Source organism: Mya arenaria, chromosome 5 (genome assembly GCF_026914265.1).
Source record: "Mya arenaria isolate MELC-2E11 chromosome 5, ASM2691426v1".
NCBI lineage: Eukaryota > Metazoa > Mollusca > Bivalvia > Myida > Myidae > Mya > Mya arenaria.
In genome coordinates this window covers 55,484,908-55,498,189 of record NC_069126.1, presented here as the reverse complement: position 1 = coordinate 55,498,189, position 13,282 = coordinate 55,484,908, and the positions used below count along the sequence as shown (strand labels likewise).

Genomic DNA, 13,282 nt, shown 5'->3' with positions numbered 1-13,282 from the left:
TAAAATACATTAAAATCAATTTCAGCAATATAATTTATTTCCAAACTGAATCCAGTATCTTCTGTGCTATCATGGTGTCAATGTTGTTCAATATTCCAGACTCTACTAACTCCGTCAACGCTTGCAGTCTCGAATCCTGTGGTCTTGGTATCATCTGGTTCATTTGATACGCATCATATCTCGCAGGCATTCTTCTTTGTCTGGATGATCTTCTCGGTGCATCTTCATCGTCTCTGTTCTCTTCAGTCTCAGTAGGTCGTACATCTACCGCTTCCAGTCTATCTTCTATTTTGTCTCTATTTCTATGTCGTCTATCATCATCAACCACTTTTCGACGAGTTTCTTCTCTCAGATCTACTTGTGGCTCTACAGTGCTTACATCTTGTTCTCTTGTCTCAAGTCTTACATCTGTGTCAACTCTTGCTTCTATTGTTTGCACTTCCACTTGCCTATAATCAGCGTTGTTTTCTTCTTGGCTATCTTGCCTTGCATCCCCAGTATTCTGCTCTTGACCATCCTGTACTGTTTCAACATCACTTCGCTGAGGTGGAATTTCGCCACTCTCTTCTACATCAGGCCTGATTTCTATTACCACTCTATGTTCATCTGTAGCGCTTTTTCTTCCATCATCTTCAACAACTTCAACAGTTTCTTCACTCTTCTTTATCTGAGGTAAACGGGCGTCCCCATTCTTATATGTAGGTGCTACATAAAAGTACCCCAACTCTTCATCGGAATCCGATTCTTCACGTGTGTCGACACCTTTTTCTTTATCCTTCGCTACTTTTACTTCTTCATCCCTCTTACCATCTGATGGTCCTTCTACCTGTACATCATCCTCTTTCTGAGCTGATGTTTCTTCAGGTACTTCATTCACTGCCACATCTTCATCTAGGTCTTCCTTGTAGTTCACAGGGACTAAATGATTTCTGTGCAGAGTCTTCACTTTCTTTGTCTTCTCATTTCTCACTTTGAATACTGGGATGTCTACCCTCGGTTGTTCCATAACATCGTAGATCTCTTCCTCAAATCGATCTTGGATCTTATGTTTCCCTTCAAAAGCAAGTATCTTTACAAGGACTCAATCTCCGACTTGTATCTTTGCTGCTCTGGCTTTTCGGTCATAATGCTGCTTTTGCTTATTCTGAGTCTTCTTCGTGTGTTCCTGAACAATCTCTGTTGTTTTGGTAATTATTTCTTGCATGTCTTCTAAATACTCCCTCGTACTTTGCTTTCTCGGGTTTTCACCAGTATCTATCTCAAACGCCGCATCAATTGGTAACTTAGGTTTCCTCCCGAACATCAGTTCAAAGGGCGTTATTCCCGTTGTTTCATGGGGCGTGCAATTATATGCATACACGAGAGGTGCTACGAACCTCTTCCAATCGTGCTTCTGGTCTGGCTCGAGCGTCCCCAACATTCCTAGTAATGTCCGATTCATACGCTCTGTCTGGCCGTTGCCCATCGGGTGGTACGGAGTTGTCCTGCTTTTCTTCATGTTGGTAATTCTACAAAGCTCTTGAACAATCTCAGACTCGAAGTTAGCCCCTTGATCAGAGTGTAGAACTGTTGGTATGCCGTAGTGCAGAATAAAGTTGCTGTATAGGGCTTCCGCAGTTGTCTTGGCAGTCTGATTCTTCAACGGCATCGCCTGAGCAAACTTGGTGAAATGATCGGTCACTACCAAAATGTTTGCAATCCCACCCTTCGATGGCTCCAGGGTCAAGAAGTCCATATATACAAGCTCCAATGGGTATGTAGAGCTAATGGAGACTAGTGGTGCCCTGGTGTTAGTTGGCGTCTTCCTCCGTAAACACCTGTCACATCTACTAACCCACTTGTCGACATCAGCGGTCATACCTGGCCAGTAATACCTTTCCCGGAGTAGAGATTATGTTCGTTCTCGTCCTGGGTGACCCACATCATTGTGTAGTCCCTGTAAAACTTCTTTCCGGTATACCTCAGGTAACACAAGTTGTTCAATACAATTGTCCTGGTCTTTCATTTGTTTATATAAAACTCCTCTTTTCATCGTGAAATTCTTGAAATGTCGTTTCATCGTTACATCGTCTCGTCCTTGATTGTATCTGGGCAATTGCTGGTCAATAACTGCTCGCCTCCATCTTTCTATCAGTTGATCTTCTCTTTGCTTCTTTCTGACTTCTCTCAGTTCTTTCTGGGCCATAGTCTGCCCTGGCATCTCCGTAGCATCAACTATATTGATATTCATGGCCGGCAATGTCTCCACATATGGTGGTACAATAATACCACATATCGCCTTGACCGCATTGTCTTCTATCTTGATCTTTCTTCCCTCTTCTGTCTTCTCTTCTACATGGGGGTATCTGCTCATGCCATCTGCATCAGCATTCTTTAGTCCGGCCCTGTATGTTATCTCGAAATCATATTGTCCAAGTGCAGATGCCCATCGTTGACCAGTAGCACCCAGCTTTGCAGAAGTAAGTATGTAAGTGAGAGGATTGTTGTCGGTAAGTACTTTAAATGGTTTCATTTTAAGGTAGTCAGAGAATTTTTCAGTTATTGCCCATTTCAATGCTAAAAATTCCAGTTTGTATGCCGGATAGTTTTTTTCTGATTTTGTAAGTGATCGACTCGCGTACACAATAACCCTTTTCTGCTTGTCCTGTTTCTGATACAGTATTGCTCCAAGTCCCTTGAAAGATGCATCAGTATGGACTTCAAATGGTTTACTGAAATTAGGGTAGGCGAGGATCGGTGGGTGTGTTAGCATTTCTTTTAAGTTATCAAATATTTCTTGCTCTGTTTCTGTCCACTGCCATTCCTTTTCAGGTTTTCTCGTCTTACCCTGTTTAGATTTCTTCGTTGCAGTGCCCGGAAGGAGATCAGATAGTGGTCTAACAACCTTGCTGAAGTCCTTCACGAACCGCCTGTAATATCCAGCGAAGGCAAGGAATGAGCGAAGTTCATCTGCATTCTTCGGTTCTGGCCAATCTCGCACCTTCTGTATCTTGGCAGGGTCAGTCTCTATACCTTCTTCACTCACGACATGGCCAAGAAAATGTACTTTCTCCTGGATAAAGTAGCATTTCTCTGGAGATAGCTTTAGTCCACATTCCTTAAGCCTTGTCAATACAATGTCCAACCTTCTCAGGTGTTCCTCGTATGTATCAGCGAAAACTATAAGGTCATCAAGATATATGACACAAATTGTCATGTTGAGGGGACCGAGGCACTCCTCCATAAGTCGCTGATACGTCGCAGGGCTGTTGGACATACCAAATGGCATCTTAATGTATTCGTAGAAGCCTAGCGGTCCTACGGTGAAAGCTGTACGCTCCTTGTGGCTTTCTTCAATTTCTACCTGATGATAACCGGCCTTCATGTCGATAGTGGAAAAGAACCGGCTGCCATGAAGGATGTCGAACACCTCTTCAATGCGAGGTAGTGCATAGGCATCCTTGACAGATCGATTGTTGAGCTGTCTGTAGTCGACGCACATACGCAGCTTGCCATTCTTCTTCCTGACCAAAACCACATTGGAGGCCCATGGTGACTTTGACTTCTGTATGATGCCTGCAGCCAGGAGTTGCTCTATGTGGTTTCGAACCTCGCTAATCATGTCAGGTGATATGCGTCTATGTCGTTGTTTAAAAGGTGATTCAAATCCAGGAAGAAAATCAATGCGATGCTTTATCATATCGCAAACGCCTATATCGGTTTCTCCTGTTGAAAAAATATCACGGTGCTTCTCTAACAATTCATCAATTTGTCTTCTTTGCTCTTCATTAAGCTTGTTGTTTTCATCAATATGAACTTCTTTGAGGACATCTTTGACTTGCTGACTTTCAATATGGTTAAGTACATCCTCATCCATGGTTACAGGTTGTAATTCACAAATGATGGATCTTGGAGCAATGGATACTGTGTTGGTGGTGAGATTTGAAATATTAACTGTTACTGGTTTGTTCTTCTTAAATTCATAATGTATAATTCCCGGTGTGATGTCAACAAAGTCAGGGAGGTAGGTATCTTCAGTTTCATGGATAAGTGCAGTGGTGTTATGGTAGTTCATTTCCCTATCTGTGTAGCATTCAATGTCCAGACTTTCATTTGGCTTTAATATTACTCTCTGATTCATAGATCTAATAATGGCTATTCGGTTCTTACATCGCTTCAGCTCACGTTCTCGTATCACAATGCACCTGAAGGACAAGTACCAGGGCATGTGAAGTTTGGCCCTTTGTAAAAATTGGTCACCAAAATTTGACTTGCACTCGTCAAGAAGGATGTGTAGGATGTTAGTTCCCAGTATCAATGGAGTTTTATCAGAATAATGGGTGTCCTTAGATATCAGAAATAAACAAGGCTGTGATCCTGCTGACTGTAATCCTTGTTTGACTTCCAACTCCACTTCAATGCAACCTTCATATGGCAGGTGTTCACCGTTAGCGCATTCCACGTTTAAAACCTCGTTAACTGGCTCTATTTTAATGTGGCTTAGGGAATTGTCATAAAACGCCTTTGACATAACGCTCACACAACTTCCAGTGTCTAATAGTGCTTTTGCTGTTATTCCGTTGACTATAACATCAGCTTCGTTAGTTTCGCCTACTAATTGGGATTCTCTTTTTAGTTTCTGAGAACTATCCACAATTGGCTTTGATACTATCTTTGGGCAATCTTTGGCAATGTGGTCCTTTTCATTGCATTGGAAGCAAGCAGGTGCAAAATAGCGCGTATATGTTGGCCGTCTAGGATAATAGCTTGGCCGTCTCCTGTCATACTGTGGTTTATACCTTTTAAAGTTTCTTCCAAAACAGTAAGTATTTGCCGTAGAGTAGCCATTTTCCCTTTCCTTTTCTAAAATTTCTATTCTATGGTACAATTTCTCTATCAATTCATTTACATTGCCAATGTTTACTTCAGAGTCACTTTCCACTGTCTGTGCTGAGTTACAATATTGTGCTTCAGAATTCACATTCCTATCTCTATTTAAGTCCATCTCAAGACGCCGTAACTCCAAAACAAATCTGTCATAGTCTTGCACAGTGTCCAATTTATAGAATGATAGATGTCTTAATTCTCTTTTCAAGCCCTTATGCACGGTTCTCTTTAAAATCTCTGTATCGCTATGTTTCAATCCATCAAGTTTTATTGCTTTATAAAATAAATACTCGGCTCTTGCACAAAAACTAGACACAGATTCCTCCACACCTTGCTCCAATGAATAAAAGTCTCTTAATATATCTACTTGGCTTTCCAAACTTCCATAGTTGCTATCCAACCTCACCAAAACTTCATCAACAGTGGCATTAACACCAAGATATCTCATAATGTGAAATGCTTTGCCCTTTAATGATCTCCGCATACTCATAAGAATCTCATTTTCACTATAGGCATTACTTTCCACCAACATCTCAACTTCAAATTTGAAAGTATCCCAATTGACATCGCTGTCCAACTCATTTCCACTGAATGTGGATAATGGCGGGTACAGATAAGTTTCATGCTCCCACTCCATCTCACTGTCGTCATCAATAAACTCAGCCATCTTTACTAAGTTCAGTATGCACTAACCTTCACAAAACTTTATCACAAATATCACTAAGCTTTTCCGTATCACTGTATAACACTCAAGTTACAATGTCAAAGAGTCAAAAAGTTCTTTAAAGCACACTAAATCTTCCCAGAATTCAACTATGTTCACAATTGCTAAATCCAAGAGTTCACTTTTCACCTTCCACTACAATTAATCCCAATATTTACAAGTTCATCACCAAATTCATCATACAAAGATCAAATAATTCACTTGACCAATAACATCTCAATGAACTAATGGAACATTATGTTGTACCATGCAATTAAATCACATCACTAAAACCCTAAGTCTCTAAACACAACATCTTGTTTCACAAAAAACACTTTTAATAGCACAAATAAAACATAAAATTCGCACTAATAAGTCCAAACGGCACAACTGCTGCACCAACTATGATCTCAATTTATTAAAACCATTCATTTCACAAATCACTTCAAATAAATATGAATATTGCAAAATAACCTTGAATTAGAAATTTGAACCGGTGTGCACTCAAAGGCCTCAAACTAGGTCAGGTCACTATTATGTTGTACTGGCAATGTATTGCAACAGCTGATCAATGTAAACAAATAGTTTTCACAATGTTTTTTTCAAAATAGCAGCACTTTAAATGAGTAACATTTGTGGTGGATGGTTACAAATATTAAAATGCACTTATGAGGAAGGGGTTTAATTAGTAATTAAATACCTTTACCAGATTATTTTTCATGCAAGTGAAATCTCACTCTTACTTTACAAAATCTCACTAAAGACATGTTAAATACCAGAATCTGCAATCCATTAGTTATTTAAAATGAAAAGAAGTATAAAAATTGCAAATTCTTAGTATTTTAGGCAATATTTGGTACTCACACAAATCCAGAACCAGATCAATACATCAAGTCTCATTGGAAAGGCCACTAAACACAAATGTCATAAATGTCACACATAATGTTCATCATTTCCCCGAATATCCTGGTCTGGTCCCTGCATCTGTGAATGACGTCCTCGGCAATCCCTACGTCCACTCCGACAGTGTAATTTTATTCCCCAAAGTGTGGTATTCCAAATGTTCCAACATGCTGTTGTCCTTAATGTCTCAAAGTCACATTTCCCGAAAAAAGCATATAGCCTAATCTCATCATCATATGTTTATCCATGTGCACTGATTGTGAATTGGTAATCCATAAATCCAATGGCATGTAACTAATAATTGTGGTATATTATCCGTTGCCGTAGCATTCATGTAATAGTGTTATCAGCACCTCTAGTCAATAGCACACTAAAAATCACGTTGGGCGCCATTATAATAGTTCGACCTTTACCCCTGACCTTTATGAAGGTCTATAATAGTCAATATATTATGAGGCAAGACCAAGCCGTGGTTCGTAGCAATTGTCCGATTAGTGTGCGGTGTTGACTAACAAAGACTAGTGCTTTCGAGTTTTTACTGTTTATACGATTCACATATATTACAATGGCTCCAGTTCATTACAGTTGAATCTGATGATTCTACACACTGAAATATAACATAAACAGTATTAAGTAATATGCAACATCACATTTAGTTATAATAAATAAAATGTTAAAGAATAGATTTATCTCATACAATATCGTTAAGTGCATAGTGGCCCGTTTTAACAAACAACTATTGAGATAAATGACATTCAATAGAAAGGTAAAACACATGACACATGACAACAACAACAAAACATATATGACATCTGCAGCTACATACAGTACACTTACAAGTTTATGGAACTGAGTGTTCTCACTGGCAACCTCTGTATCTCTCAACTCACATCCGTGATAACTATGAAACTGGTTACTTCTGAAAACAAGTGTGCAAACAGTGAAACACAAGCAAAGGGTTACTTAAAAAGAGCTGCTATCTTGAAATACTGATAAATAAACAGAATTTACCAAACCATCCAAAAATACAAAATACACAACCAATACAACATATTGCAATTGAAAGAATAACTCCCTACAATTCATTTAATACATACCAAACATAGAAATGCTCTATGGAAATGACTCTAGATCTCAGTTAAAACCAAAGAAATAAAATGCGCCAAAACCCTGCAGATTGCTATTCTCACAACATCAAATATCAATCAAGGGAAGCAGACAACACAAAATATGAGAAATGCAGCAGACAACACTTTCCGTCACACACCGTCTGTCTGTCTGTCCGTCCGTCTGTCCGTCCGTTAGCAATTCCGTGTCCGGGCCATAACTTGGTAACTAATAAAGCAATTTTCAAATAACTTTATACAAATCATCACTACATTAAAAGGATGTGTCGCGCGCAATTTCCAGGTCCATACCTCAAAGACTAGAATCACCATGGGGGGGGCGTTAGCAATTCTGTGTCCGGGCCACATCTTTGTTACTCGTCCGTTAGCAATTCCGTGTCCGGGCCATAACTTGGTAACTAATAAAGCGATTTTCAAATTACTTTATACAAAACATCACTACATTAAAAGGACCTCGAGCCGAATCTTCTTCGGGCGTATAATGCTCCGTTTCGCGGTGCTCTTGTTTTGTTTTACTTGTAAATATAGTTTTAAGTTTGTATTTTAGGCAAAGCCTTTTATTCTGCTCAATACAAACTTAAATATTGTAAGAGTTATGGCCCTTTGTAATTTTTAAACAAATACATTTTATTTCATGTTTTTGTAAGCCCATTATTTAGGGACTTTTAATATTTTCACCAGCAGCATTATAAAGTCAGACCAAAAGTGTCCAGTTAGTGTCCAAACAATAACTAAGTTAGAATCCTTTCTCAAATCAGGTGAGCGATATAGGGCCATCTCTGTGTTTGGCTGACAAAAAAACAATAATCAATCTTTGAGTTAAACTGACAAAATATTGTTTTAGAATGTTTTGTGAAGACATACTATTGGATTACTTTTGTGTCAATAGGATTAAGGTTTCTGCGCATAAAAATTATTTAGAATAGCATTTGGGTCAGTCGGTTCACGTTCAATATTACTGATAGTATAAGTGGAAGCAGTGACTTAAAATTAATTACCAAACAGTTTCTGCTCAATTGCTTTGAGTTAACATACGAGTTATGAAACTTGGAATACTAGTTCTTGGTGGCATAAATGAAAGACCTTGTTTTGTCACATTGACTTGTAATCAAGCACTAACTTCCTCTAAATTCTCTTCAGGTGATGGTTGGGCACACACAAGAAGACATAGATCACATGTGTCCAGGCATATGAGTAGACAGGAGTTTCATACTCTGCCAAACTTACTTCATCAGAGGAGCAGAAAGCTTCTCAAGATCCCGCACTGCACACTTAGATATAGTCTTTGACTACAAAAAGGGGATGAAAGTACAGAGAGGTCCAATTGAAATCAATTCTGTGCTGCGTCATTTCTTCATTCTGGAAGTCGATGGACATGATTTATCATGGCATCAGGTGTGCAGTTTGTCGACTATCAGCAGTCTTGTTCACCAGTTGTGCAACTTGAGCTGGTAGCTTTATTGCTTGAAGCCACAGCATAAGAGGGGGAAGGTGCAGGCTCATCAAAAAGTCTCAAAAGTTGAAACTAGGAAAAGAAGTTTGTCAAGAGTGTGAATATTTGCTTTGAAAACCATCGTTACGATGATTTGGTTTCCTTTGAAACTTGATACATACTATGTGTATGTTGAATGAATTGAGATGCTTAAATAAAGAACCGCTATTCAAATATCAGGAAACTGCATTTTTCATACTAAAGGGTAAATGATGTCGCCATTTCCTGTATGTATTTAAGTGAGATATGTTTCCACAATTAATATTTTTAGGGAATTTTTCTCATCCTAATGAATGAGATTAAATTGTACAGCGTTATATGAGCTTAATATGTGTTTTCTGTTTCTTTAAAATTGGTGAAAAATTGTCAGAAGATAATTAGACCAGTATCCATTACTGCAATCATACAATCAAATATACAGGGACAAACCTACTGGGCATATAATATAATTAAACCCTGTTTAGGGGCACGAGGCAAACAGGGTTACTTTCAAACGTTAAAGCTGCACTCTCACATTTTGGACGTTTTGACAACTTTTCTCATTTTATGTCTTGGATTGGAACCATCCAATTTTTGCGAAAAATTAAATGGCAGATTTTTCTATTTAAGTTAAAACATTGATGTTTTATGCACTTTTCTTAAACCGTTAGTAACATTAATTTTTGAACGGAAATATGAAATCTGTGATCTGATCTTTTGTCAGCAATCTTTTATCATTGGTTTGTAGATAATTACGCAAAAAATTGCTCATTCAAAAACAAAAAAAGTTGTGAAAACGGTATATCTGTGGGAGTGCAGCTCTAAATGTTTAATTTCTTGATTTTACTACTGTATTAGAAATTACAGGGGTTGGGGCATATTTTTAGTGTTTTTATTGCTTTTTATTTTCATACAGTCATACTTTATTCCTCAGGGCATAACTTACAAATAGACAAAACTGGAAAATGGTCGTTTCAAAAGGCCAAAGATAATGCAAGTTGAATAATCATATTGTTCATGGCTTGTATTTTTGGTGTATTTTGTTGCATATGCTATAGAAAAGTTGAAAGTTAAAAATAAATTCATAGTTGAAATGATGGCTTTGAATGGTATTGTCAGATGAGAAACGGCACTTTTAAGAAATAGGTATAATGGTACTTTATTTATTTTGATCAATTTTAGATATTGTATGAAAATTATTATCTTATTTAGTACATGAGACCTTTTAAACAGTTATTGACAATATAACAATGTGTATATGAAGCTTTAGATCAACACTTAAAGCTGCACTCTTACAGATTGTCAGTTAAGACACAAAATTGTCTGAAAATCTGCTGATTTGGTTATCATTCCTTTAATTCAGTCATATTAGATAATTCACAATAGAACCCATCAGAAATGTAAAAGTGCCGAAAATTTCATTTACATTAAATTGTTCGTAATGCTTTTAGCCATAAAACATCATTTTTTTAACATAAATATGATAAACTGCTATCTGATCTTTTTTTTCAGCAGTCTTATATCACTTAAAATTGGGTCTAGACATTTATGCAAAAAAATTGTCCATTTATAGACAAACAATAAAAGAGTACCAGTAGTCAAAACGATCAATCGGTGAGATTGCAGCTTTAAATACACCTTTTAAGACCGCTGTAAAATTCCAATGGTTTGCCTAAATCTTTAAAGCTAGCATACTGTTTAATTAACAACCATACTTATTGTTTAAAAGTGTCATGATATCTTTGTACAATGTTTTTATATAATTCATTAAAGAAGTCAAAACAAATTTGTTTATCTTGTAAATTGTTTTCTATTATTTAAATGACCCAGACAAAAATGGGAACGTCAGTGCTAGTTCTTTTACTATTAACATCCCATGAAGTTTCTATTGGTGTAGCAGCAAGGAGGTGTTATATTAAGGATGCATCATTTAAACCAAATTATACATTCATATGCACAACATACAGGCGTGTAGCCGCCTATACGTGAATACGCGGCTGAATCCACATGATTCTGACAAAAAAATCAACCAAAGTTGCAGTATGCGAACTTGACTACATGAATCTAAAACTGGTTATTTTCCAGTACTAAATAATGCACATCGGAACGCCCAGAATGCACTAGATTGCACCATGATTTTCAAAATTTTCAAGTTTGCCCCGAACCCCCAGCACATTTATGAATCCTCATGAATAGAGGGGTAGCTACGCCCCTGACATAATTAAAACCACAGTGTGGCTAAACAACACTTGTATGTTTATCCTACGCAGTGATCTCCCATGGAAATGCAATCGTCAATGAATCTGAAGGGGATGTTTATATGGACTACATTTGAAATGCACCAAGTGTTTAAAAAAGTTGATTTCAGTCACGAAGAGAATCAACCATACCCTACACTTGTTGGAGTAAGATGAAATGTCCACTTTCCGCGAGAAAGAAAGTACATTGAAAATGTTCATTTGATTCAAGTGACTATTTTTTATAAATATGTTACAATACATAAAATACGTTATTTTTTATAATTGTTTACCCATGTTGAATTTTATTTGGCAAATTTATAAGAGATTTATATACAAGGGCATAGCCAGAAGTTCGTGGAAAAGCTTGATAAAATGAAAACAATATGCAGCATATCTTTTAAACTTTCATACAATAATAATCAGGTAATTTGAAATTAAGAATGCGAGATTCATCGTAAAGCATGTTATAACGACAACGTAGTGATCACTATGGAAACAGGTGGTCGCGCATTCCTCCGCAGTTGCTAAAATAACCCATGACAATATCTTGTTTTGTTGACCACTCACATTGAAACCAATAAAACGGCGCGAAGGTTTGCACATTTGACGTGACGTTAATAACGTGTGATGAAGTGAAGTTTTAAGTCAGTGCGTTTGTTTGTTTGTTTATTTCAAAGGAAACATTTTAGCTTGAACGGAATAGTTAAATTTTGTTTAAAATGACGCCAGAAGACAGATTGATAAAACGGGCAGTGATACAGTTCTGTGTAAACCTAGATAAAAACTCCATCGCAAACACTTAAACTGATGAATACGGCATCGAGTGAAACTCAAGTGAAGCGAATGCTCGTTTACAAGTGGCACAAGCGGTTCAGTGATTTGTGACGACGTGAGGTCTGGGCGACCGGTTTCACAAACTACAGTGTGTGACGTCGAGGCCGTGAAAAACATCGTTGACGCTGATCGTCGAGTCACTCTTTATGAAATATGCAAGATGTTGGACATGAGTTATGGGTCGGTACGGAAGATAATGAAAGACAGTTTGAAAATGAGTCGAGTGAGTGCGCGTTGGGTTCCACGGCTGCTGACAAAAGATGAGATGAGCAAAAGAGTACGGGAATCACGCCGATCCTTAGCTCGGTACTAAAAGGAAGGAAACCGTTTTCTTGAGAAAATAGTCACTTGCGATGAAACCTGACTGTTTTATTTCGACCCTGAGACAAAACAGCAAAAGCAGTCAATGGAAGACTACCAGTTCCCCGCCTCCGAAGAAGGCACGACCATCCTGCTCGATAGGAAAGTATATGTTCATTTTCTTCTTTGATGTGCACGGTGTTATCCTACTCCATGCAGTTCCGCAGAGCCAATCTGTGACGGGTGCTTCCTACTAAAAGGTAAAGTGATATATAACAAAATTCATTTTTATCAATATTTAGGACTTGATAAAATCTGCATAAAACAATGTTTTAAAAAGTTTATGATTAAAAATATGGGATTGAATAAGTGTTAGTTTTAATTATATTTGATGAAGTACGCAAAACGCGACAAATGTTATAAGCCTCAGTTATGTTCTCCATTTAAGGTTTTGAGGCGTGACTTGTAGAGGGCGATGGCATTTAAGAGACCACTGGCGTTGCATGATGGGTGGATTCTTCACCAGGAAAATGCATCAGCGCATAGATCGGAGGAGGCACCGACTACCGCGACAATCCAGCTTGAAGCGGAGATCCTTCCCAACCCCCCCCCCCTTTTTCGCCAGACCTACCACCATGCGATTTTGCCCTATTTCCGAAACTTAAATGTGAACTAAAGGTAAACGCTTGACTTTCAGGCACTACAGAGTGAAGCTCAGACACGCCTGTATTTTTACAAGTCAGAGTGGTTCAGTGACATTTAGCGGCAGTGGGTAGCGAGACTTCGACGTTGTATTGCGGCGAACGACTCTTACTTTGATAAGTTATGACGTTGACGT

At 38.0% G+C, this 13,282-nt stretch overlaps 1 protein-coding gene across 1 annotated transcript; it reads right to left on the bottom strand.

Annotated features, from left to right (window-relative positions):
• Window positions 1-34: 34 nt before the first annotated feature.
• Window positions 35-1,006, bottom strand: LOC128235802 (uncharacterized). The gene has a single exon (XM_052950597.1). It carries the CDS (start codon window positions 1,004-1,006, stop codon window positions 35-37), a length of 972 nt encoding a protein of 323 aa, XP_052806557.1.
• Window positions 1,007-13,282: the final 12,276 nt, after the last annotated feature.

What these genes read in the sequence shown, in the direction of transcription:
- LOC128235802 (XM_052950597.1), bottom strand. Translation starts at nt 1,006, where the DNA reads ATGGAACAACCGAGGGTAGACATCCCAGTATTCAAAGTGAGAAATGAG.